Source organism: Lepisosteus oculatus, chromosome 6, assembly GCF_040954835.1.
Source record: "Lepisosteus oculatus isolate fLepOcu1 chromosome 6, fLepOcu1.hap2, whole genome shotgun sequence".
Taxonomy (NCBI): Eukaryota; Metazoa; Chordata; class Actinopteri; order Semionotiformes; family Lepisosteidae; genus Lepisosteus; species Lepisosteus oculatus.
The window spans coordinates 28,096,510-28,119,179 of NC_090701.1; the positions used below are offsets into that span (position 1 = coordinate 28,096,510).

A 22,670-nucleotide genomic window follows, 5' to 3' on the forward strand; every position below is an offset into this window, starting at 1 on the left:
TCCTGTGACTCAGCCCGGACAACCACAGAACGGCCAGTGTGTCCGAGTGCCAGAACTTTCCTTTGTTCTAAGAGTCGAGAGCGGAGGTTGCCAGAGAGTAACCAGAGGATCCACCCGAGGTTAGCACCAGCAGCAGGCCTCGTGAACAGGTCAGAACTGTGGACAGCTGAATCACTATTCAGAACTAGCTCTTCATCAGGAACGAACCGGTCTTCTTCCTGACTTGCTGGGACCCACAGTCATCTTTTCTCCTGTGCACAAACTTTGCTAGTTAAAACCAACACTAACTAGCCGGTCAGTGAGCATCAGTAGCGCACCGTCGCAAACCGCACAGCACAGCCTGGCACCGAGCCAGAGGGCGCGGATTGGACAGCAACAGGCCTGCAACTGTTTCTTTGAGTCCGCAGGAGATCTGAATCCCCAAAGATTGGATGAGTATTCAACTTCAATGCATTACTGCTCGAGAATTCAATTGTTATCCCAACCAGTTGATATCAATTTAATTCCTAAGAGTTATGTACTTGTTTTGAGTATCTAATGTAGAAGTTATAACCAAGTTCATTTACGAAACGGTCTAAATGAATGATATACTGAACGTATGTCCTGTTGATGTGTGTAACACTTCATAACTGACTGAATATATATCTTTTGTATTCTGATAACCCTCTCGATAAGATCTGTTAGTTTATATGCATATTCTATGTATTAATAAATGTATCCTCGTGTATTAGTACCTGTGTGTGTGCGTTGAGTTATGTCGCATGGTTGGATTCTAAAGCCATCAAAAGAATCAATTTTGTGATTTACTGCTACAATTAATAATTGTCCCAGTAAATGCCCAAACCCTACAGAACTGGTGCCTTCAGAGAGACACTACATTACATTTTGGCTATGGCAACGTTACAAAAGAATGGGTTCAAGTTTTCAAAAGGAGAATAGGGGGAAAAAATACCATCCTTGTTGTCAAAGTACCTTAGGTAGAGACATATTCAAAAATGGCTCACAGCTGTAATTCCTGTCAAAGGTGCTTTCATCAAGTATTGACTGATGGAGGTGTGTGTGATTTAGGGTCACAGCCACCAAGAACCTTAGGACACAATAAAGGCTATTTAAAAGCATCAATTAGAAACATGTGGAAGGAAGTCAGAACCCTGAAGACATCCCAGGCCAGTCTCTTACCCAGGACCCAAAAGATGCTAGGCAGCAGTGCTCACAGCAACAAGACCATCTAAAAAAAGAATACTCTTAATGCTTTGTTGTCCACTGATGGCTACCAAGTGAAAATGCTGATTTGCATACATTACAGGTAAATCTTTCTGATGACTCCACCCCTCAATGACTTCTAAAACCTGAGTGGAATCTCCTTCACTGTGAGAATAGCCAATCAAATACTTCCCTGCTGACCCAAGGATTCCTCACCTCCACACACTCCACTAGAGGGCAACCAGTCTCGCACACCTTCAGTCCGTTGACACAGCGACATGTTGCACAGCCCTCTGACCACTGAGATCCTGCCTGAAACAGAGAGAGAGAGAATTGGTTGAATAGCGATATACAGCAGGACTTACAGTAGATCTTGAATATTGTAGTGAGCTAACAAGATAAAAGACCCAAAAAGAAAAACTGTCAGAGGAAAAGTCAGTATTGTCAGTAAGTCAGTATAAGAGAGAGAGTCAAATTTATACTGCACCCTTACACCTTTAACATTGTGAGAGACTAAATAAGAGAAAATTAAGGATGGGAGACAGATGAAAATGTATGCCTGGAAAAATGAAGAAAAGAGAAAGGGAAGTAATAATGTGAGCTCTGAGGATTAACTGCCTGCAAGTAGTTGGAATGTTTTGCTGCATTAGAAAGTAATCTTCTTACCTGGCGTGGTGTTTCTCCATCCTCACATTCGCAGTGTGCTGCCAAAACGCAGTCTCCTTTAGCACTGCGATAACGCCCTGGGTCGCACACACAGCCCTCCCATTCACCAGGGGCGCTGCAGTTCACTGGGCCAGGCAGGTACATGTCCTGGCAGCTCCTCTCACACACTGCAACCTGCTCAGATGCCCTCTTCCATCTCTCTCCCACCGGGCAATCTGTCACAGTAGAAGGCACAGTGATTGCACTGCATTTGTTTATGGGCTACATTATCGAGCTTTGGACACAGCATAGTCACAGTGCAATAAAGGGGTTCAGATGATGTCTGTAGCTCCACTTCAATTAAAGATACCATGTATAATTTCTAAGAGAAGCAGACGAGTCGTAAGACTTCTAGTAGTGTTGTATTTGTCATGATACTCAGTACAGAAACATTATAATTTATAAATATACAGTATATGTTGTATGTAGTGGGAAATGCACCACAGTATATATACTGTTTGTGTGTGTAAAATTAAAATACTGTATATTTTATAAAGCCAGAAGAGGTTAAATATGTGCATTTAAGCTATTTAGTTCAATACTTTAATTGCCATAACAAGTAGTTACATGAAATGGGGTCATTAAATATTTAATAGAATAGGAAGAAAACTGGGACAATAAAATAGATAAGATTGATAACGGGCTGCAGTTTTTTAGAACTGTCTGTGCTGTACAAGTAGTAGATAAAACATAAGAGACAATACAAAACAGCTCATTAATCACTGAGATGAAGAGACAGAAACAGAAATGAATGGCTGAGGGTAGTGCTTTCTGACCTTGTTTAGGTTGTGGCACATTTAACATCCCAAAGGTTTTGTGGCCTACCAAATGATTTTAAAATAAACATCACTCGTTTTGCAAGAAATAATACTGTACATTTATCCATCCATTTTCTAACTATCTAATTCAGGGTCAAAGGTGAGCCAGAGCCTATCCCGGCAAGCAATGGGCACAATGCAGGACACATCCTGGATGGGTTGCTAGTCCATAACAGGGCAAACAGACACACAAACACAAACATTCACTCACACAATTTTCCCAGAATCCAATTATTACCTGTATGTAGGTTATACCCAGCTAAAATGGATGCAAACATACAAACTGCAAACTGATGGCACCCCAGGAATTGAACCCAGGGTTCCAAGGATGTGAGGGAGCAATATTAATTACTGTACCAATGTGCTGCCACTCAGCTTTATACATAAAGTTTATTTTTGATTTTTTTCTGTCTTTTGAGTTCAAAGTGGGCACTATGGTAAGATATATGTCACAGTTGCTATCAGAGTTGCAGCAGGTTTTTGAAAAAGGAACTGGAACACTAGAAGGGATCAAAACCAAGATGAAACTAGATAAAAACATTAGTCCTAAAATACACAAACCCTGCCCAGTGCCATATGCAATCCAACCCAAAGCAGAGTAGGGGTTTCATAGGTTGGAGAATTCAGACATTTTGTCCACAGTGAAGTGGAGTGAGTGGGCTACAGCCACTATCCCCATTTTAAATAGTGGAAAAGCTGGAGACGTCCATATGTGTGGAGATTTTAAAGTTACAATCCTGTGCTCCACACTGTTCAGCATCACGTACCATGCATCAAGAACATTTTTGCTTCTCTAGCAGGATGAGAAAGCTTCACAAAGATTGACCTACTGTAGCTCAAGCTTACTTGCAAAAGGAGATTGAGGAATCCTCAGAGGTGTTTTTGACAACACATACAAGGGCTCATTTCTTTATAATAGTTTTTGTAATAGCCTCAGCACTAGCAATCTGGCGAAGAGCAAGGAACTGAGTTCTTCAAGAGATACCCCGTACATATTGCTACTGCAATAATATTCTTGTTACAGGTAAACACAACTAAGATCATCTAAATGGTTTATGTAAAGTGCTCTACAGGCTGAAGAAGTATGGACTCAGAGCTAACAAAGACAAAGTGTGAGAAGGAAGAAATCTGTACAGTGAACATGTGATCATCAAGAATGGTTTACACAAGTCACAAAACAAGATTGAGGGCCTCAGAATGTGTCTCAGTTGTGATCTTATTTAGGTCTTGTAAACTAATGTCAAAAATACCTCACCTGACTTCATCTCTGTGTATTTATTGTTTTATGTAGTTATATACGTTTGTGTCTGTGTTTGCCCTGAGATAATAATTGCTTACATTTATATAGCGCTTTTCTGGACACTCCACTCAAAGCGCTTTACAGGTAATGGGGACTCCCCTCCACCACCACCAAGGTGGCCTGATATCCTGTCCAGGGTGTACCCTGCCTTGTGCCTTTGCTTGTAGGGATAGGCTCTGACTCTACTTCCACTTAGAAATTGGATGGATGTTCTGAAAGTACAACCTAAGACATTATCTTGCCAATCCGATATGGACGTAATTGCTCGTCCTCTCCCACACCACTCACCACAGTCGCGTTCCTGGCATAATCTTCTGCGCTCTGCCGGCCCCTCACACTCTGCCCCCCCGTGCTGCCGGGACCGTGTTGGAACACGACTAGACCACTGCTCACCAGAGCCGCAACTCACTGAGCATGGGCTCCATGCTGACCAGCTGTCCCACTCACAGTCCACTGCGACACACAGATGAGGCAGAGATGCACACATGGGCATAGATAAACAGGCTAAAATCAAAGAGGAACCAACATGGCCACCAGAAATACAGGGGAAGAGAGGTATAGACACCACCTCAGGCAGAAGCTAGTGAAGAAAATGTGAGGTAGTGTGAAATTGCAGTTTCAAGTCCAGACAGTAATAAGAGTGAGGATACAGTGCCAGTTGGTTCATGCAAGGCGGAGTCCATCTTACCATCACAGGAGTTCTGGCTGCAGTTGAAGATGCCTCTCTGGCACACACTGTAAGAGGCGAAAGGTATTTTCATTAAGTCCTGTAACACAAAGATTCATGAAGCAAATACATTTTGCATTGGATGTTACAGTTTTCATCCTTCAGCATTTTCAGCGCTTCACATAAATTTATCAACAAAACTTGCTCAATTCCCCTAATTGAAATAAAAACATGTGCTTCCTAAGTGCTTTGCTGCAATAGAAATATTTGAATAACAGCTGGTAATATCAAATAAAGTCCAGGTTAAATGGCGAAACTGTGGCTAAGGGGAAAATATTGTATCACTTTTCTCTTTTCTGTACCTGTTACATTTTAAGTTTGTCCTATGATAACTTTTGGAACATATAGTTCATGTTTTGTTACATTAACAGTTGAAGTTAGCAAGTAGTTTCTAGGCTTATATAATTAAAATATACAGTACAGTACATATTGACTGCAAATATGTAAAGTTTCTTCTGGTCTGACATTAGGAAGCTGTTTATGTCATATGAGTCTTTAGTAAAACAGTCGCATAAACACCTCATTAAGATATTCACTCATTCCTTGATTTATTAACTTAATTTGTTACAGAAAATGAAATTCCCATTACTTTACATGTAAAACTTTGCAATTCATTACTGAGGTCCAGAAAAAATATCCAATATTACTCATTGTTACTTTAGCATTGTAAAAACCCATTGCTTGCTTAATAGTTACAATATGATAGTTACCCTAAAACAGTAGTTAAGAAGAAAAAATAAAATGAGTAGAAGTTCAAAGAAAGCAGATACATTTGGGATCTGTGTTGTGGGAGGTTATGTGATGAGGAAGGTGTCTTGCATTGGGCAGTGAAAAATGTGCCTTTGTAGTAGCGAAAATGTCTTCTGAAAAACAGGTATGGAAATACATGCATTGTTATATTGAAAATATGTGAACTAGATTGTTACTCTCCCTATGGCCAAGCTGTTGACTCCCAAACAGGCTGTTTTTAAGCCGAAACTAATCAAGCCTGACTTCTAAACCCATTTTCTTACTGGACATTATTATACCATTATTACCCTATGAATCCAACAATATACTTTATAACATCTGTAGGAATTGAATCTGATTTTTGCTCTTTCAGCATTTCAGTCACAGTCTTACATTTCAGTCTCATGCATATATACAGTAGCAGTAATCACATAGGATTGTTAAAGAATGTATTACAAAAAAAATATATTTAAAAAGAAACATCATTTAGCATTTTGAACAGTTATAGAAAACAAATGTGAACCAATAACCATGAAACTGAGTTGTCATATCCTCATGTACAGTATGCAACCACTGCAATGTATTAACATACAATGTTGTGAGTGGAGAGTTACAGTATGTGCCTGTACCGAACCATTTGCCCAAGTATGTTGAGTAACTAATATTGTGGCCAACAAAGGCAGGAATGTAATCATTGCTAATTCCTATTGAAACTGCTAAAACAGATGTTTGGAGTAGATTCATTTACTTGGTGTTAGACTCAAGACGTACATCAATGTACCTTGACTTAAACTCTGAATATTCCCAGGGTTGATAACTTTACCAATTGATTAAGTAGATACCACTCTTGGATTGTACTAGTGGATAAAGTAGGCAGACACCTGAAGATGATTAGTTGTCCTGGTTGTTAGAGTGGGCAAACTCTTGGAATTGATTGGTTTACTGTTTTGTTTTTAATCTAGAATTGCTCATGGAGTTTAGCAGATTTGTACATTTTTAAGAGTGCAGACTCTTTAACCAGCTAGATTATCAGATTGAACAGAACTGGTTCAAGTGGGTAGCTGCTTCAGTATGCAAAGACTGCAAAGGAGCAAGTAATAGGTTTATTCCATGCTGAAAAGAGAAGAAAGAAAACACAATATAGGACACAACATAGGACATAGGACAACATACCTGTAGGGCAAAGTCTGGTGAAATTTCTGAAAACACAAACATGTACACACCCGAAGAAGGCTCCACAGCTGAAACTTTGTGTTTTCCTTCTTCTCTTTTCAGCATGGAATAAACCTATTGCTTGTTCCTTGAAAAGAACTGTATTACGTCCCAGTGGACAAACTTCAGAAATATTTCACTTTACCAGCTATTACAGTGGTGCTGCAGAACAGTCCCTGCTGGATGCTCCTCCTGCCGCTGCTCCAGGGTCAGATTGAGGCTCCAGGAGGGCAAGAGGGACAACAGAGAGCAGGGACACATCTCAGGAGGGACACAGGAGCCTTCATGCAGGACCTGGAGATACATAATTAGCAACAGCTTTGATAGTGTGCCACAATGACCACTGTTTTTTTTACTCTTAGAGATTTTCTCATATGCCTTTCAGTTACTGTAAGTACAAAAGTCAGTATGTCATACAGCAGTTCTGTATTAGTTTTCAAATGTCAAACCATTTCACATTTTAAAGCAAGTTCCCTTAAATATAAAAAATAAATATACAGTAGTTTTTATGTTTTGTAGGTATATTCTTAAGATTTCTGCTTGGCAGCAAATATAATGGTACAGTAATTAAGAATATGTCTTCTTTAAAAGTTTTAGCCCTTCACTGTCCATTTGTCTACATTTGTTTGACACTCCCTCTGGTAGATGAACCTCTACCCAGAGTTGGCTCCTGAATTACATGTAACAGCACTCAGTTTCTGGTGGAACTTTGCCAAACGAAAGTTTCTGTCAGAACAGAAATAAATCTGACTCTTAAGGAGGGGTGGTATTGCACGGTACATTAATATGAGTTTCAAAATTAGACTAAGGAGATGCACTGAGACAGAGCATTTGGTGAGCACTGCTTGTGAAATAGCATGAGCCTATCCAAGATAAACTGGGAAACACAGAATGTTCCAAGCACCAAATCTAAAGTTATATCAATTTATAAAGAGTGACTTCAATAATTAAGCACATTTTTAAAGGCAGACGGGAAAAGAGGGGTGATCATGAAAATAATGTATTTCACAATGGTGGACCATGTTCCACAGATAATTGATTTTATGTCAATATTGCATGAACTGAAACTTAATTTGACTTTATATAACTTTATATAGAATGTAATATGTACTGTATATCACCAGAGTTTGCCATATGTTGTTGCTAACTGTTACTGAAAAGCTGGTCAAAACTTTTGTTTTCTCTCGTATTGATTACTTTAATGCCCTACCTGCTGCAGTATCTAAATCCACACTGAAGAAACTTCAGTATGTCTAGAATTCAGCCACCAGAATCCTGATCAGGTTTAGGACTTCACAATCCTCCTGCTCACCTATAAAGCTCTGCATGACCTATCCTTTAGGATATTAGAATCACCTTCTCAGAGCTTTGAGAAGCCACTTTAAAGGTGCTGTATAAAATAGTTTATTATTATACTGTAGAATTAGATACAGCAATCGTGCACACATCTAGGCCAGTATTTTATGCAGTATACTATATATATACAGTTGTTATATAATTTCAATACAAGGATGGCAATCAATTTACATTACTGGTGACTCAAAACTGATTACCCACTAGAGTCTTATGTCTTATTTGACCCCACAACATGCGATTCAATCACTTCTAAAGAACTTAAGACTGGGAGAAACAGGTGCCCTGTTTTTTTGGTATGTGTGTGAGAGCTCCTATGCTTGTATTGTTCTGTTGTTTTTTATAATGGGTGTTTAAATGTTAACAAAAACTGTCCTCCAGCATCACCACAGAAACACTCAGACATTCTCGTCTCCCACTGACCTTCCCTGATGAGCAGGAGCAGCCTGGCTGGCAAACCCCCAGTAGGCACTGCGTCTGAGGCCACAGGTCAGTGCAAGTGTGGGGGCAGGAGGTGGCACAGCTGCTGAACACTTGACCATCAGGACACTCTACAGAAAGAGGGGGAAGGGATGCAGAGCAGATGTAGGGACGCAGGGAGGATTAGGGGGAGGGAGAAAGGAGGATGAGGAAGAAAAGGAATGACAGAAGAGCAGGGAAGGAGAGAAATAAGGACAATTGAGAATGAGAGAGGATACAGTAACAGGAAAGCAGAACGAAGGAGAGAATGGAGAGAATAAAAGAGAGATGGAGAAGGATATGACAGAGAAAAGGGCTCAAGTGAAAAGTCTTGCCTTATCAAAATCCTTTTCATCGTGTATGAAATAGTGCATTACCTGCTTCACAGCTGTCTGTGTTACAGGCTGTGTGCTGCTCCAATGGGGCTGGACACTCTTGTCCTCCTGGGTCTGGCTCCTGTAAGACTGTCTTGTTGCGTAGAGACACTCCTCCACCACAAGTGGCACTGCACTCACTCCAGGAGGACCACTCACTCAGCACACAGCCCGCTGAGGTGTGTTAGGAGGACATCGGAGTGAGAGAACCCAAAAAGTAAGGCACAAAGTTGAGACCACACAGATATACTCACCCCAGCACTGATTAATTCAATATGTTAAAAATGCCATTTTAGTCTGTCATCAGGTGATGATCAGTTACCTGAAACCACCTCAAAGTCCTGATGAGTATTTCATTGTATCAGCAGCCATATCACCCTGGAATTCACAACTGGCAACCCACTGAAGCTAAGCAGGTGTGTGGTCTATGTTAGGTCCTAATGCCCCAGTATAGTGACGGGGACACTATACTGTAAACAGGCGCCGTCCTTCGGATGAGACGTAAAACCGAGGTCCTGACTCTCTGTGGTCATTAAAAATCCTTGAGCTGTGCCTGAAAAGAGTAGGGGTGTAACCCCGGCATCCTGGCCAATTTTCCAATCATGGCCTCCTAATAATCCCCATCTATGAATTGGCTTCATTACTCTGTTCTCCTTCCCACCAATAGCTGATGTGTGGTGTGCGTTCTGGCACACTATGGCTGCCATAGCATCATCCAGGTTGATGCTGCACATTAGTGGTGGTGAAGGGGAGTCCCCATTACCTGTAAAGCACTTTCAGTGGAGTGTCCAGAAAATTGCTTACACTTATAATTATTGTTATAAACCACAAAATCTAACATATTGATGGTGAAACTAAAACACGCCCTATCTCTGAACACACACTCGCTGAAATCCTGAGCACGTGCCCACTGTAAAAAAGCAAGTTTAATTAATGGTTCTAGAGTTTACTGGCACATAACTCCCATGATTACAGACCTTGAATGTGGTAATTGTAACCCAGTGCAGCAATAACAAGGTCTATTAAGTAATGAAGATGTAAGTGTGCAATGAAGACCTGAGCAGCAGATGTGATTATGAATTCTGTAGGCTAAGACAAATGGCATCATACTGACCAGGACAGGCTTGCAGCAGACAGGGTTTGGTTTGGAACGTCTCAGCACAGGGCAGGCTGTCAGGCACTTCCTGACAAGTGCGGGTCCTGGTCCTCTGCCCCTCTTCACAGCTGGCTGAACAGGAGCTCCAGGGACTCCAGGTACTGTATTCTGGGCATTTCAGGTTTGTGCAGAGCAGGGTGCCATTCACACAAGAGCTGGAGAGTGGAATGAGAGATGAGGGATGACGGAGAGTTTGAAGGTGGAGAGCATTACAAAGTGAGAGACCAAGGCAAACAGAAAAAGAAACAGAGGTGAGAGTGGAGAAAGAGAGACGGACAAGGGGGAGAGAAATGAGAAGGTATCGAGCACAAGAAAGGAGAGAGAGGGCAGGTACAGAGACAAGGATGCAATAATGGAGACGACAGAGCACAGATAAGGAGAATAAGAAGGAGAGGCAAATAGCAGCAGAAGAAGGGTAGAGGAGTAGAGAAAAAGTGAAGGGGAGATAGATGAAGGCGGGTAGTCCAGCTTTGTCAGATGTCCCATTGCTACTTTCCACTCTCCTCTATCATTTGCTCTCTTCCTCTATCACCATCCCTCCCTCTCTCTTTCCTCTCTTCCTCTTATGTTAACTCACTCACCAGTTGTTGCAGTCCATCGTTACATTCTCTCCTGGCAGTATTTCCAGGGTGCCGTTCTCCCTGAGGACCCCACAGCGGCACTGCGACACTGGGACACATGAGCCGTCCTGCAGCAGCCACCCCTCTGCGCACCGACACCCTGAGAGACATACCGACACAAGGAGTATCAAGGAATAAAAATGCAAAATCAGGTTCTGCAGCATCAGTGCAGATTTGCACGGCTGAATAGGCAGACAGACATGAAGACAAGTTTCACACTCACAGAGAGAAGTGGGAAAGGAAGGATAATTCACACATGAAAAGAGAGATGGGGTGAGACACTGATTTCAGGGAAGTGAACTTGTTGCCAGAAAGTGATGATGAAGGCTTATAGAGATTGAGGGAATCAGGACAGAGTGTGATGGCCTGACACAGTGAAAGTTAAGAGAGCGTTGAAGACATAGTGACAGTCTTCTCCATTACCAGAGTGGCAGGGTCCCTGTAGGCACTGGACATGCTCCCAGAGGTCCGCACAGCTCCTTGGGCACTGATTGGCACAGGAGGCCCTGAACTCTTTCCCCCGGTCCTCGCACCGCTCCCCTGAAACACACAAACAGGGTCAGCACAGTTTGTACCAGCTCTCTTATCTCTTTACTGAGAGGCAGGGGTGTTGGGTCAGTACTCTGACCCTAAGAGCCACAGCAATCAGTGTGCTTACCTGGGCAGAGTGCTGTGTTGCAGCTCTGTGTCTGGAACTGTGGGTGCTGACAGTGGGGCATGGGGGCGGAGGTCTGGGGGTGCCGCTGCCGCTGTCGGAAACCCCCACTGCAGGGCTCTCTACATGTGCTCCAGGGACTCCAGTCAGTCCACTGGCACACATCTGAAAGGACAATTGAACACAGTCAACATGGAAAACACAGCAGCTGCTGGCTTACACTATGAAATGTGTTAATACAACCTTACAATTCAGATCCTTTCCCACATTACAGTGCACACATTTTGAGTACATGCAGAAGACAATTACTCATTAATCCTTCAGAATTTGTCTAGATGCTTTGGCTAAAAATGGGTTTTGTGCAGAAATTAAGATTGATACATTTCTTGGTATGGACTCATCTTAATTCTTGTGAGTCAGTGTGTATAAACTAATGTTTCCTTCAGATATTCAAAAATTTTCCTTCGTCTGGCAACAAAATCACATTGCATGAGCTGTTTATAAATATGTCTAAATTAGTTGCAAACAGAAGATTGGAATATACTGTAACAAAGGCAGGGAGGCCATGATGTCCATCTTTCGTAGTTGGCTATTATTAGTAAAATAATCCAAGGATCTCGTGTACAGTAGCATTTTTCTGAAAGATCCCAGGGAGCCAGCTTCAACAACATGTCTGTGCAGTTGGTACCAGTCACCCACAACCCTGTGCATAAAGACTTGGTTCGGATCCTATTTGCATCCATAAATACACTTCTTTATTTACATTTGTGTCTTTGGGTTCTCAGTTCAGTAATGACAAAGGCAGCACTGATACATAATTTTGACATACAGTATGTAGTCTATTATAGAAACTTTGTCAACACTAAGTCTAAAAACAATCACTCTTACAGAATGAACAGATTAGGTTCTTCTAAGATACTTTTGGTATTCAAGAAATACCTCTAAGACAAGAAATTAACATAGTTGCTTTCCAATCTTTCAAGGATGTAATTTCTAATGTGGAGGAGAACAAATTATGCTCAATAAACTAAAGGTAAGGTCAATTTAACATTATTTAATCTGATTTAAATATTCTATACTTTTCACATATACTTTTAGACATATTAATTTGCTGGCATATACAGTAGCTTGCCTTTATTGTTTGGAGAATTACAGTAATAATTGGTCAATAAACAATAAAAAAGATTTCACAGGATACTTAAAAAATAGCATCAATCATAATGATTCTTACAATCTGTAATGTACATATCACTTATCATTGTATGCTGCTTTGAAGCCATCTTTAATTTTTTGTAGCTCTGCTTATTTTGGTGTCAGCTACACGATCATTAACACCATCAGTGTCGTGATCACAGATATAAATCCCTCTGGCTCCACAATAACTATATCATCCAAGGGTTTCCCCCCCCCAAATAAGGCTACTCGTGCTGTCCTTTGTCTGAGTGGGCATAAGTTCATTTAGTTCTTCTAGCAATCAAATATTCATCTTAAATGAGGTGTTCTGAAACACAAGTCTGAATTCTGTAGAAAAATGAGAGGAGCTCATGTCTTACCTCTGCAGGCATCTGGGTCTGGACAGACCCGCTCTTCCTCCAGGTCTGCCCCACACTGCTCTGGCTCCTCTGGCACAGGCAGCCCTGTATCTAGGTCCATGCAGGCCCGATATCGCCGCTGTATTGAGACCAACTGCCTGTCTTCCAGCAGAGGTGCTGTGACCAAGTGCAGAGATGCCACGGGCCTGCAGGGGGAGCAGGGTGTCCACTCTGACCACTCACTGAGAGACACTAAGCACAAAGAAAGCAAGGATGGGTTAGGACAGTGTCATCTAAAAGACACTGGAGAGTCATCACTGACATGTCACGAGCATCACTGTCATTTCATGTCATCGCTGCTTCTATCACCTCTGTCATCAGCTTTTAATCACGATCATTGTCACTGTCATCACTGTTGCTGTAAACAGCCACAGAAGCTTTTCACTGTAGGTGAAGGCCAGTTCAGAAAACATTTCCCACCATACCAAGTTTCTTTCCTTCTAATAAACAATAAAGAATTTGAAGAATTTGTGTTAAACTGCGGGAAATGCTTTATGTTCATAGGCCTAAGTATCAATGTATTGCATTTCTATAGTTAATCATTTCTCATACTTTTTTCTCAATTAGATTAATTATTGTTGCTAAACTTAATATATGTGATGATCCCCCACACCTGACTGCTCTAATCTAAAAGTAAGAAACCTCTCTGCTATAATACTAAACACAATATCTGGCCTGCAAACAGAAACTGTAAAGAGCATTACCTTCACAGTGCTGTGAGTCACACTGCATGGCTCCATCCTGACACATGCTGTTCTCATGATGCACAGGGAAACAAAGGACAGGGTTAGAGTGGGACACTGGTTCAGAGCGTGTTCTTCTGCACTTCTTCACCCACATGTGTACTGAACTGTAGAAACTATTAATATTTTCTTGCACTGTATGAATCAATAAATTATTGACTTTTCAATGTTTTTTTGAAACACAATATTACTAATAATGGTAACAATAGTAACAAGAACAAAACTACTATAAGTAATATTTGTAGCAATAAACAGAAGCTTAGAAATCATTGCAATTTTACTCATATTCAGATTAGTGATATTCCAATTTCTCCAATACACTTGACAGTGCAGATTTAAAGTATAACCAATTATTATTTGACCTTGGTATCCCACCCATGCTAAATGACTCAGAAAGAAATCAGACTATGGTTTCTATGGTTTTATCTGGATCAAGAAGTCAAGTAGGACTGAAGTTGCTGGATTTGAGGTTTTATAGTTTTGGTCAGATTTTTCAAAAGCAAATCTCTAGACCAAGATGTTATATTAAATCTTTGTTCTTCCATATATCACACATTGGCATTGGAAGAAGGCCTATCATGCCACGCTTGGTCAGCTAATGAGATCAGGGAGTAAACCCTGAGCAGGCAACGTACAGTATATTAGCCAATCAAGCCTAAACTGTGTATTTCAGGAGAAGGGAGACAAACACTTGGAGAAAACCAAGCAAACTCCACCTAGAAGGTATCTTAACCCAGAATCAGACCCAAGCCCCAGAGCAAAGAGGAACAGGCACTAACAAGTATTACACTACTGTATGCCACTTGATATAAAGTTAATAGGCATAATCAACCAATTTCTCCACTAGTTTTATTTAACTTAAATTCTCCTTATAATGTAGCACAGTGTCTGTTTCTTTAAACAAACCTGAATGCACTTGAGAATAAACTTGCCTCTACCTCATTTAAAAAAGAAATACCAGTTAAAGACTCCAAAGTGATTCTGATCAATGTGGAGCAACCATACAACAGTACATAAGAATTCGCTCCTGTGTGAGATGATTGGCATCCCAAAACAATGTCTGTTCTCCTCCCAGCAACCCCCCTCACCAGTTCCTGCAGCCTGATTTCACCAGAGTGCCTTCCTGGACTCGGATGGCGATGGGAGTCCTTCCGGTCTCAGGGAACAGGAGATGTACACAGCCACACTGCTCTGGGGGAACACATGTCCCATTTTGCTCCACCAGACCCTGAAACACACATTTACAAACTAAAACACACAGGCTCTCCATTACATCCTCACTTTCAATGTATTAAAGCAAGGTAGCAAGATGACTACAAAGCTGCATTGTGCCTTGAGCTTGCAGTATCACAGAATACCCACCTGAGGGCAATAACAGCCTGGGACACACTGGCCCTTCCCAGCACAATCCCTGGACTGTCCCTGCAGTGCACACAGCTTCTCACAGGGGGAGCCACAAGCACTGAACTGGAATGGCTCCTCACATTCTAAAACATACAGACCTGGCGTTAGACGGGAAAGCAGAGACACACAGAGACAGAAATGTGCAGACAGTGTGCCCATTAGAGCAATGTCCCACAACACAATTACTGTATGTGTTATCAAACAAAACAATATTAGGTTCAAAAGATAGAAAAACTGTGTCTGAAAAAACAACAGACAGAAAGGCAAATAGAATAGAAAGAGGCAGCAATGCACATACTGTACAATGTCTAACACAGAGACTGTCCAACAAACAGTCACACACAATGAAACACAGATACAGGCAGAGACATCTTACTCTGGCAGTCTCCGGGCTGGCAAGCTCTGCTTTGTGTCTGCAGTTCACTGCAGTGCTGCCCCTTATAAGTGGGAGGCAGAGATACACGATGCCTCTGCTGCCGCTGAGAGACACAGGAGCAAGGAGTCCACTCACTCCACTGAGACAGAGGACAGTCTGCACACAGAGAGATGAAGACAAAGTTAAGGGGATATCGGTCATTGGGTTATATTGCACACTTTGATTATTTAACTGCAGTGTGTTTGATATACTGTAGCTCTGTGTTGTGTGTGCATTGATGTTCTTTCAGAATGCTGTATGTTTGAGGGGATACCTTGATGTACTTTATACTTCTACTTTGTACTCAACTTTTATAATACAGTTCACTTTTGTGTTGTGAATACAGTAATTGTGGTTGTACTTTGATTTGTGCTATATGCCACTATATTAATGCTAATACTGTACTTTGAAAATCTTACAAATTGCCTAAACAAACAAAAACATCTATTTGTGACTGGCTAGCTATAATAGCTAGTTTTGTCTCATGATCCTAGTCTGTTGTACGGCTAATGTGAAAGTTGCGCTTAACAACTTCCAGCTTGGCCTCATCCAATTCTGCTCTCCTTTTTGTAGTCTAGTGAATAGACATCATGAGACAACAGAACGGGAGAGTAGAATGACGGGAATATGTGGTGTAAGGGTGATTTGTGTAGTTAATAAAACAGTCGAAAGAATATAAGAACTTTTAATTACTATTTCCATTTGACAGAAATGCACTGAGGAACCCCACTCTAAACTCTGTGCTTTTTCAGTCGCAGTGTTGTGTGTGTACAGTATTTCAGGTAGCAATATGTACAGTACACTGTAGGCTAGTGTGGAGCAGCGGACCTGTGTATTTAGGAATTGTGTGTTCAGCAGAGTGCAGTGACCTGGGCAAGGCTGAACATAGCAGAGCTGAGTCTCCTCTTTCCTCCTCTCTCCCTCTGTCTCGGGGGGACAGTTGACATCTCCTTCCTTCCCGGCCTCACACAGACAGGTCCGTTGCCGTGATGACACCCCCGCGCCACAGCTCCGTGAGCATTCGGACCACTGAGACCAGGGACACAGCTCATCTGAGAGAGGGGTGAAAAGGGAGAAATATCTCTGACTTAGAGAAAGAAAGATGTAAAGAATGAGTAAATATTCTCAGAAACTACCTGTTACCTTACAAGGTACAGTATTTTTAATTTCACAGAGAAAGCATGGAAGGTTTATTATGGACTAAATATTTTTTTTATCATGTGAGGCCATCTGCAAAGGTTTGTACTGAACTCCCAGATGATATAATTTATTCAATTCATTAGTATGCCAGTGAGGTCCAATAAATATACAGGTGTAGCGGCGAGGCTTATTAATAAGAAAGAATTAAGTGTTTCGGCGCTTTCCCAAATTAGGCCTCATCTCTCTGTTCATCTCTGTGGTGCAGCCACAGAGAAACTATTCATGCAGGCTGATTTAAGGTTTCCTTTGATAAGGTTTCCTAGGACAGCTCCCAAAGGGGGATGCACTTAGCTAAGCCTGGCTATCATGATCAATGGTCATCCATTGGCGCCTATCTGTCTAGGGAGTGCCAGATGGACATCTGGACTGCATTCCTAAGTGTCAGGAGAAAGTGACTCATATCTCACCTTGATCAACCAATCAGGGACTGGTAGGGCCGAGTAACCCATGTGGGACTCTGATGCCCATGGAACTTTCAGCCAATCAACAAGCTGAAGTTCCTCCAGGTAAAAACAGGCAACACAGAGAGCCTGAGAGATTCAGAAGAGATTCAGTGAGAATTCTGGAGAATTCTGTGGACTTTTCTAAAGGGAATTCAAAGGAGAATTCCAGGGCAGGACGGCCCAGGAGCAGAAGGCTCCCAAGGGCAGGACATTCTCGCAGCGCGTTTCCTGACCATCCTGAGACTCAGCCTGGACAACCACGGAACGGCCAGTGTGTCCGAGTACCAGAACTTTCCTTTGTTCTAAGAGTCGAGAGCGGAGGTTGCCAGAGAGTAACCAGAGGATCCACCCGAGGTTAGCACCAGCAGCAGGCCTTGTGAACAGGTCAGAACTGTGGACAGCTGAATCACTATTCAGAACTAGCTCTTCATCAGGAACGAACCGGTCCTCTTCCTGACATGCTGGGACCCACAGTCACCTTTTTTCCTGTGCACAAACTGTGCTAGTTAAAGCCAACACTAACTAGCCGGTCAGTGAGCATCAGCAGCGCACCGTCGCAAGCCGCACAGCACAGCCTGGCACCGAGCCAGAGAGCGCGGATTGGACAGCAACAGCCTGCAACTGTTTCTTTGTGCCCGCAGGAGATCTGAATCCCCAGAGACTGGATGAGTATTCAACTTCAATGCATTGCAGCTCGAGAATTCAATTGTTATCCCAACTAGTTGATATCAATTTAATTCCTAAGAGTTATGTACTTGTTTTGAGTATCTAATGTAGAAGTTATAACCAAATTCATTTACGAAACGGTCTAAATGAATGATATACTGAACATATGTCCTCTTGATGTGTAACACTTTGTAACTGACTGAATATATACCTTTTGTATTCTGATAACCCTCTCGATAAGATCTGTTAGGTTTACATGCATATTCTATGTATTAATAAATGTATCCTCGTGTATTAGTACCTGTGTGTGTGCGTTGTTTGAGTTATATCGCATGGTTGGATTCTAAAGCCATCAAAAGAATCAATTTTGTGATTTACTGCTACAATTAATCATTGTCCCAGTAAATGCCCAAACACTACATTACATTTTGGCTATGGCAACGTTACACAGGCATAAATCATTTTAGTGAAACAAAAGAAGAGAGATTGTGTTGAACACTAGACAGAGACATACTGTATAGAACAGTTAAGTAAGGCTACAAACAGGACAAGGTCCTCTGTCCCTTCTCACTTGTGTGCCTGTTAATAACTTATTTAAGTTCTACTAGGGTATCAACATTTCAAACATGTTTCAAACATGGCGAATTCTAGTTCCACGCTTTAATTAAGTTAATAAAGTGCCTCCTTTTCTTTTCTCTATAATTTTCAATTGTCCATAATCAATATTATCGTAAAGTGATTCTGCATAATCGATGCATTGTACTGTATATAAAACTGTCTTGGTATTTTGGCAGGTATCTGCTTTGTCAGGGAGTGAGTTGATGCGTTTGATGGAGCGTGTGCACCAGGGTGACCGTGTGAGGATATACCAAGGCAATGTTGTGAGCCACAGTCCTGGGCTTCTCTCTCTGTCCCGAGGCAGTTAGCGCCATTGTTGCGAGGTGGGGGGTTGATACAGGCACGTGTGCGAATCTGAGTACCCCGGCCGCACGTCACTGGACAGTCTGACCACACGGACCAGGGCGTCCAGCCTCCATCCACTGCAACAGACACAGGAAAGGCTATTAACTGGCACTGGCACTCCTCACGCCTGAAACTTTCCTGAATGTTGCTTTCCAATATATGGTGAACTGAGTTAGAATTCCATTAAAAAGAAAAGTGTTACTTTAGTATGTGCTTTCATTCATTATATTATAACCGACAACGATATAATAATCTAGGAATATTCATTGTACAAACGAAGAACATACTGTACTCTGTATTCCTATCCTTATTGCAGTAGGATTGGAAAGTATTCTGTGCTGGCAGTTGTGGGAACTCTGGATTTATAGTTTTTATTTTAGGGAAGAATGTTTGTTTAATCCTACAATATTTCATGTAGTGCTCCAGAAAGTGTTTCTGCCTCTCCCTGCTGGCAGTGGGAGCATTGCCTGTCCTCTCTGGGAAGTCAGGTCCATTTGTGTCCATTTTTTTGGCCAGGCTGTCGTCACTGAGCCTGTATTTCATCAGGGTCTGTTTATATTTTTTTTACTCTTACCCTGATCAGATATTCAGGTAGTATGCATTGTTTTTTTTAGGGTCCTGTAGCATTGCAGTTTGTGTAAGGTAGTTCTGTTTGACTTTGATTTGTGTTGTTTTAGTTGTGCTGTCCTGGGGCTGGCCAGTTTCAATGGTCTTCAGGACCAGCTGACTGAGGGGGCTTTTTTCTGGGGCTCAGCTCTTTGTTCAGTAGGGCCGTGTTGTGAAAGAAGTGCTGGTCACTGCTTTTTAGGTGTAACCGGTATTTGATTGCTCTCTTTTGTACAGCATATTTATTATCATTCGGTGTTGGTCCAATGTGGTGATGAATGCATTGATTGGTGTTTTTCTTTGCACCTGGTGAATGTTTTTCTGAACTGTATGTGCCTCACTTCTAAGAGGTGTTTTATTTAATGTAATCCTGACACAATGATACAAGTACTATGCACACATTCTGAAACACATTCACACGTTCAAGTGAGCATATTGTACACTATGTGGTCTTGTTTTTAGATATAATTTCTCTCTTTGTTCACCCTAGGCTTCCATAAACAAATGCCCTGTTTCCTGCAGTCTAGTACTGTAGCTCACTGAGCAGAGACCCACCTTGACAATCAATATCCTGGCAGTAATCTCCCTCAGGGGTACAGGTACTGCAAAAGAGAAATACTTAGGAGATGGAGGAAGAGTGATCATTGGACCAAGAGACATTGGAGCAGAGCAAGTCATAAGATTAGAAAATATTTCATATGAAGTAACTTAGAAAATGTCTTGCATGGAGACAGCTGACTGGAGCAGAGCTGATTTTCTGTTGATCCACTGGAGCCAAGAGATTCCAGCAGAGCAAAAATTATTCCTGTCTCACAGGCCAGACACATGCTCAGGGGTGTGGGAAATATATAGCACTGACTAGATTTTAAGGTGAGCACTGCTGATTTTTCTTCTCCTTGGCTGACCTTGTCTATAAAGTTTCAGATAATAGGTAATGTTTTGGATTCAATAACAGTTGCATTGTAAATATGTAACCCAGGTCATATTTGTTTGCTATAGAATACAGCATACCCCTTTGGGCTCAATGGCCTCTTCTCTTTTGTAATGTTTTTTATATCATTAGATTTTTCATCACCTTTACTTAGTTGCATTTCTCCTTCCTCCTCTCCCCACTGACTTTTTCCTCTTCATACCCGCAACGCCACTCACCACTGCTCACACTCTCCTTGCAACCACGTGTCTCCTATTGACAGCTCCTCGTTGTCACGGACACACAGGGGAGGGCAGGGCCCCAGATCACATGGTTTATTTTGGGACTCTTCTGATTGGCAGTCTGAGTCAGCTAATTCTGAGGTCTGCGACCTATTGATACAAACCAGAACACTACCATTAACCTTCAGTGGCAGATATTGCAACTCAATATTTGAGGGACATACAAAGGTAAGAACAGGAATGACCATGAGACGTCCTGTATTCAAATTCATGTCAAATTTGGAAATTTCATACACACTGCCCTGCAATGTATTAAAACAGGCAGGAAAAATTTTAACTATCTTCTTTGTGGTCTACTGCAGTGGTATACATTTCTGTTCAAGCCAAGTATTTTTTTTTAAGTTCAAATAATCAGAATGCTTTAGTCTTTCTCAAAGTAATTCAGCACAGGGTATCCCAAACCAATTCATTCCACAGTGATACAATAAAATCTTTTCAGATCCAATACAGCTAGAACCCAGTCCAGACTATAATACTGTAGTTCTTCAGTCTGATCTTCAGTTTCCTGACAAAGTGAAGTATATTCTCACATGCCTGTGACTCCAACGAGTCCAATGCTATTTTTTTGGTCCAGTTCAATCCAGTGCAGTGTAGCCATTGTTAAGTTAAGTTAAATGTTAAGTTAAAACTTAAAGTCCCTTGCAGGGCCGAGTCACATCAGGAATAAGAAAGCAAAGAGAACAGAATTGTCCATGGTCCTAGTCTAATATTATAGACTAGGATTATATATAGACTATATATTAATAGTCTAATAAACTGGAATATTAGTAAGCAGTAATATTGCTATCCAATCATACAACAGGGTGGACTGAAGCAATTGGGATAAAGTTCCTTACTGGGGGATATGAGTGTTATTGTAATTTGGAGACTTGAAACCAACAAGAGTCCTGACTATAACTCCAAGATGCACCTGTAATTATGCAACAAACTATGCATTGTGTAATGTGCTGGTATCCACCTGAAGCGTGTCCTCAGCCCTGGCCCACAAGAGGTGCTGCAGGGGGCCCAGGGGGACCAGACACTCCAGACACAGCTGGCTGCTGCAGCGCAGCTGTGGTTGGTGCATGACAGACGGCCCTCTGCGCAGCTGCAGTTATTGCAGCCTTCTTGATGTCTGCTCCCTGGAGCCCATCTCTGCCCCAGAGCATCTGTGCACTCACACTGCCAGGACTGTACACACACTCCTTCCTGCTCCAGTAAGCCTACAAACACAGGAAACAAAGAAACAGTGACTGGCACATGCATTAGACAAATGTCCCAGTCGGAGATAAAAGCACAATAATGTAGAGAAAGCTAGGACAAAATAAATGTTTTTTTTTCTGCGACTGTGTTACAAAAAACAGAGAACATGCTGCAGAATCAGCAATGTCTCCAAATCTTGGAAAGCAGACAAGCAGGTGGATCATTCAGAACTAAGCATGATACAGTAAAAGAATAGACTTACAGAATAGTGAGTTCCAATGGACCTCTTTATATGGTCATTGAGTTATCTCATGCTCTTCTCATTCTTCTTTAATGAAAAAGCATCTGTAAACTACTGTTCAATCAATTGAAGTTGAAACATCACAAGACAACCAGAAGCCAAATCATTGCTCTTCTCTTTCCCTTTCTTTGTTTTCCTATGCGTGTGTCTAGAAGGGACTATAACTGTATACACTTTACATACACAGACCCCCACTTCTGCCATAGTGGTGTCAGCCTCACCTGGAGGGCAGCGACAGCCTGGCTGACATTCTGCATTGTCCTGGCATATGATTCCCTGCTGGAGATCAGAACATAGCCGCGGACACCGATTTGCACACTCCATATACTGCTGACCTGGGGGACAGCCACTGTCATCTGGAATTTGAGAGCATTGTAAGAAGGGAAACATTGTAAGAACGAAAATAGCATGTGAATACCTTGTTCACTTCTACACTTGTGTTCATACTGTAGATAATATGCCTTAGGGTGAAAGGCATGGCTGGAGCTAGGGAATAGTCAGAGGTTTTCAAACTGTGGGTAAGAACCTGCTAGAGGTACCGTATACAAAGACCATATGTGGGGTTTAACTTCAGTGAAGTATGGAACATTTTGAAAAAGAGATACAGAGGATTTGTAATATTCTTCAGGAGG

General features: G+C 41.7%; 1 protein-coding gene across 1 annotated transcript in view; it reads right to left on the reverse strand.

Annotated features, from left to right (window-relative positions):
- Positions 1-22,670, reverse strand: part of sspo (SCO-spondin) — a 132,524-nt gene that overhangs the window by 4,719 nt on the left and 105,135 nt on the right. The window contains exons 90-111 of the mRNA XM_015354311.2: positions 22,260-22,394; positions 21,514-21,757; positions 20,493-20,645; positions 19,899-19,945; positions 18,644-18,814; positions 16,335-16,517; positions 15,427-15,582; positions 15,009-15,133; positions 14,735-14,874; positions 13,608-13,654; positions 12,865-13,095; positions 11,315-11,476; positions 11,080-11,196; positions 10,618-10,756; positions 9,995-10,191; positions 8,884-9,054; positions 8,471-8,598; positions 6,840-6,988; positions 4,715-4,761; positions 4,315-4,479; positions 1,870-2,084; positions 1,420-1,515 (exon numbers count right to left, since the gene is read on the reverse strand). Coding sequence (XP_015209797.2) covers positions 1,420-1,515; positions 1,870-2,084; positions 4,315-4,479; positions 4,715-4,761; positions 6,840-6,988; positions 8,471-8,598; positions 8,884-9,054; positions 9,995-10,191; positions 10,618-10,756; positions 11,080-11,196; positions 11,315-11,476; positions 12,865-13,095; positions 13,608-13,654; positions 14,735-14,874; positions 15,009-15,133; positions 15,427-15,582; positions 16,335-16,517; positions 18,644-18,814; positions 19,899-19,945; positions 20,493-20,645; positions 21,514-21,757; positions 22,260-22,394 — 3,218 coding nt within the window. The remainder of the gene's footprint in view (positions 1-1,419; positions 1,516-1,869; positions 2,085-4,314; positions 4,480-4,714; positions 4,762-6,839; positions 6,989-8,470; positions 8,599-8,883; positions 9,055-9,994; positions 10,192-10,617; positions 10,757-11,079; positions 11,197-11,314; positions 11,477-12,864; positions 13,096-13,607; positions 13,655-14,734; positions 14,875-15,008; positions 15,134-15,426; positions 15,583-16,334; positions 16,518-18,643; positions 18,815-19,898; positions 19,946-20,492; positions 20,646-21,513; positions 21,758-22,259; positions 22,395-22,670) is intronic.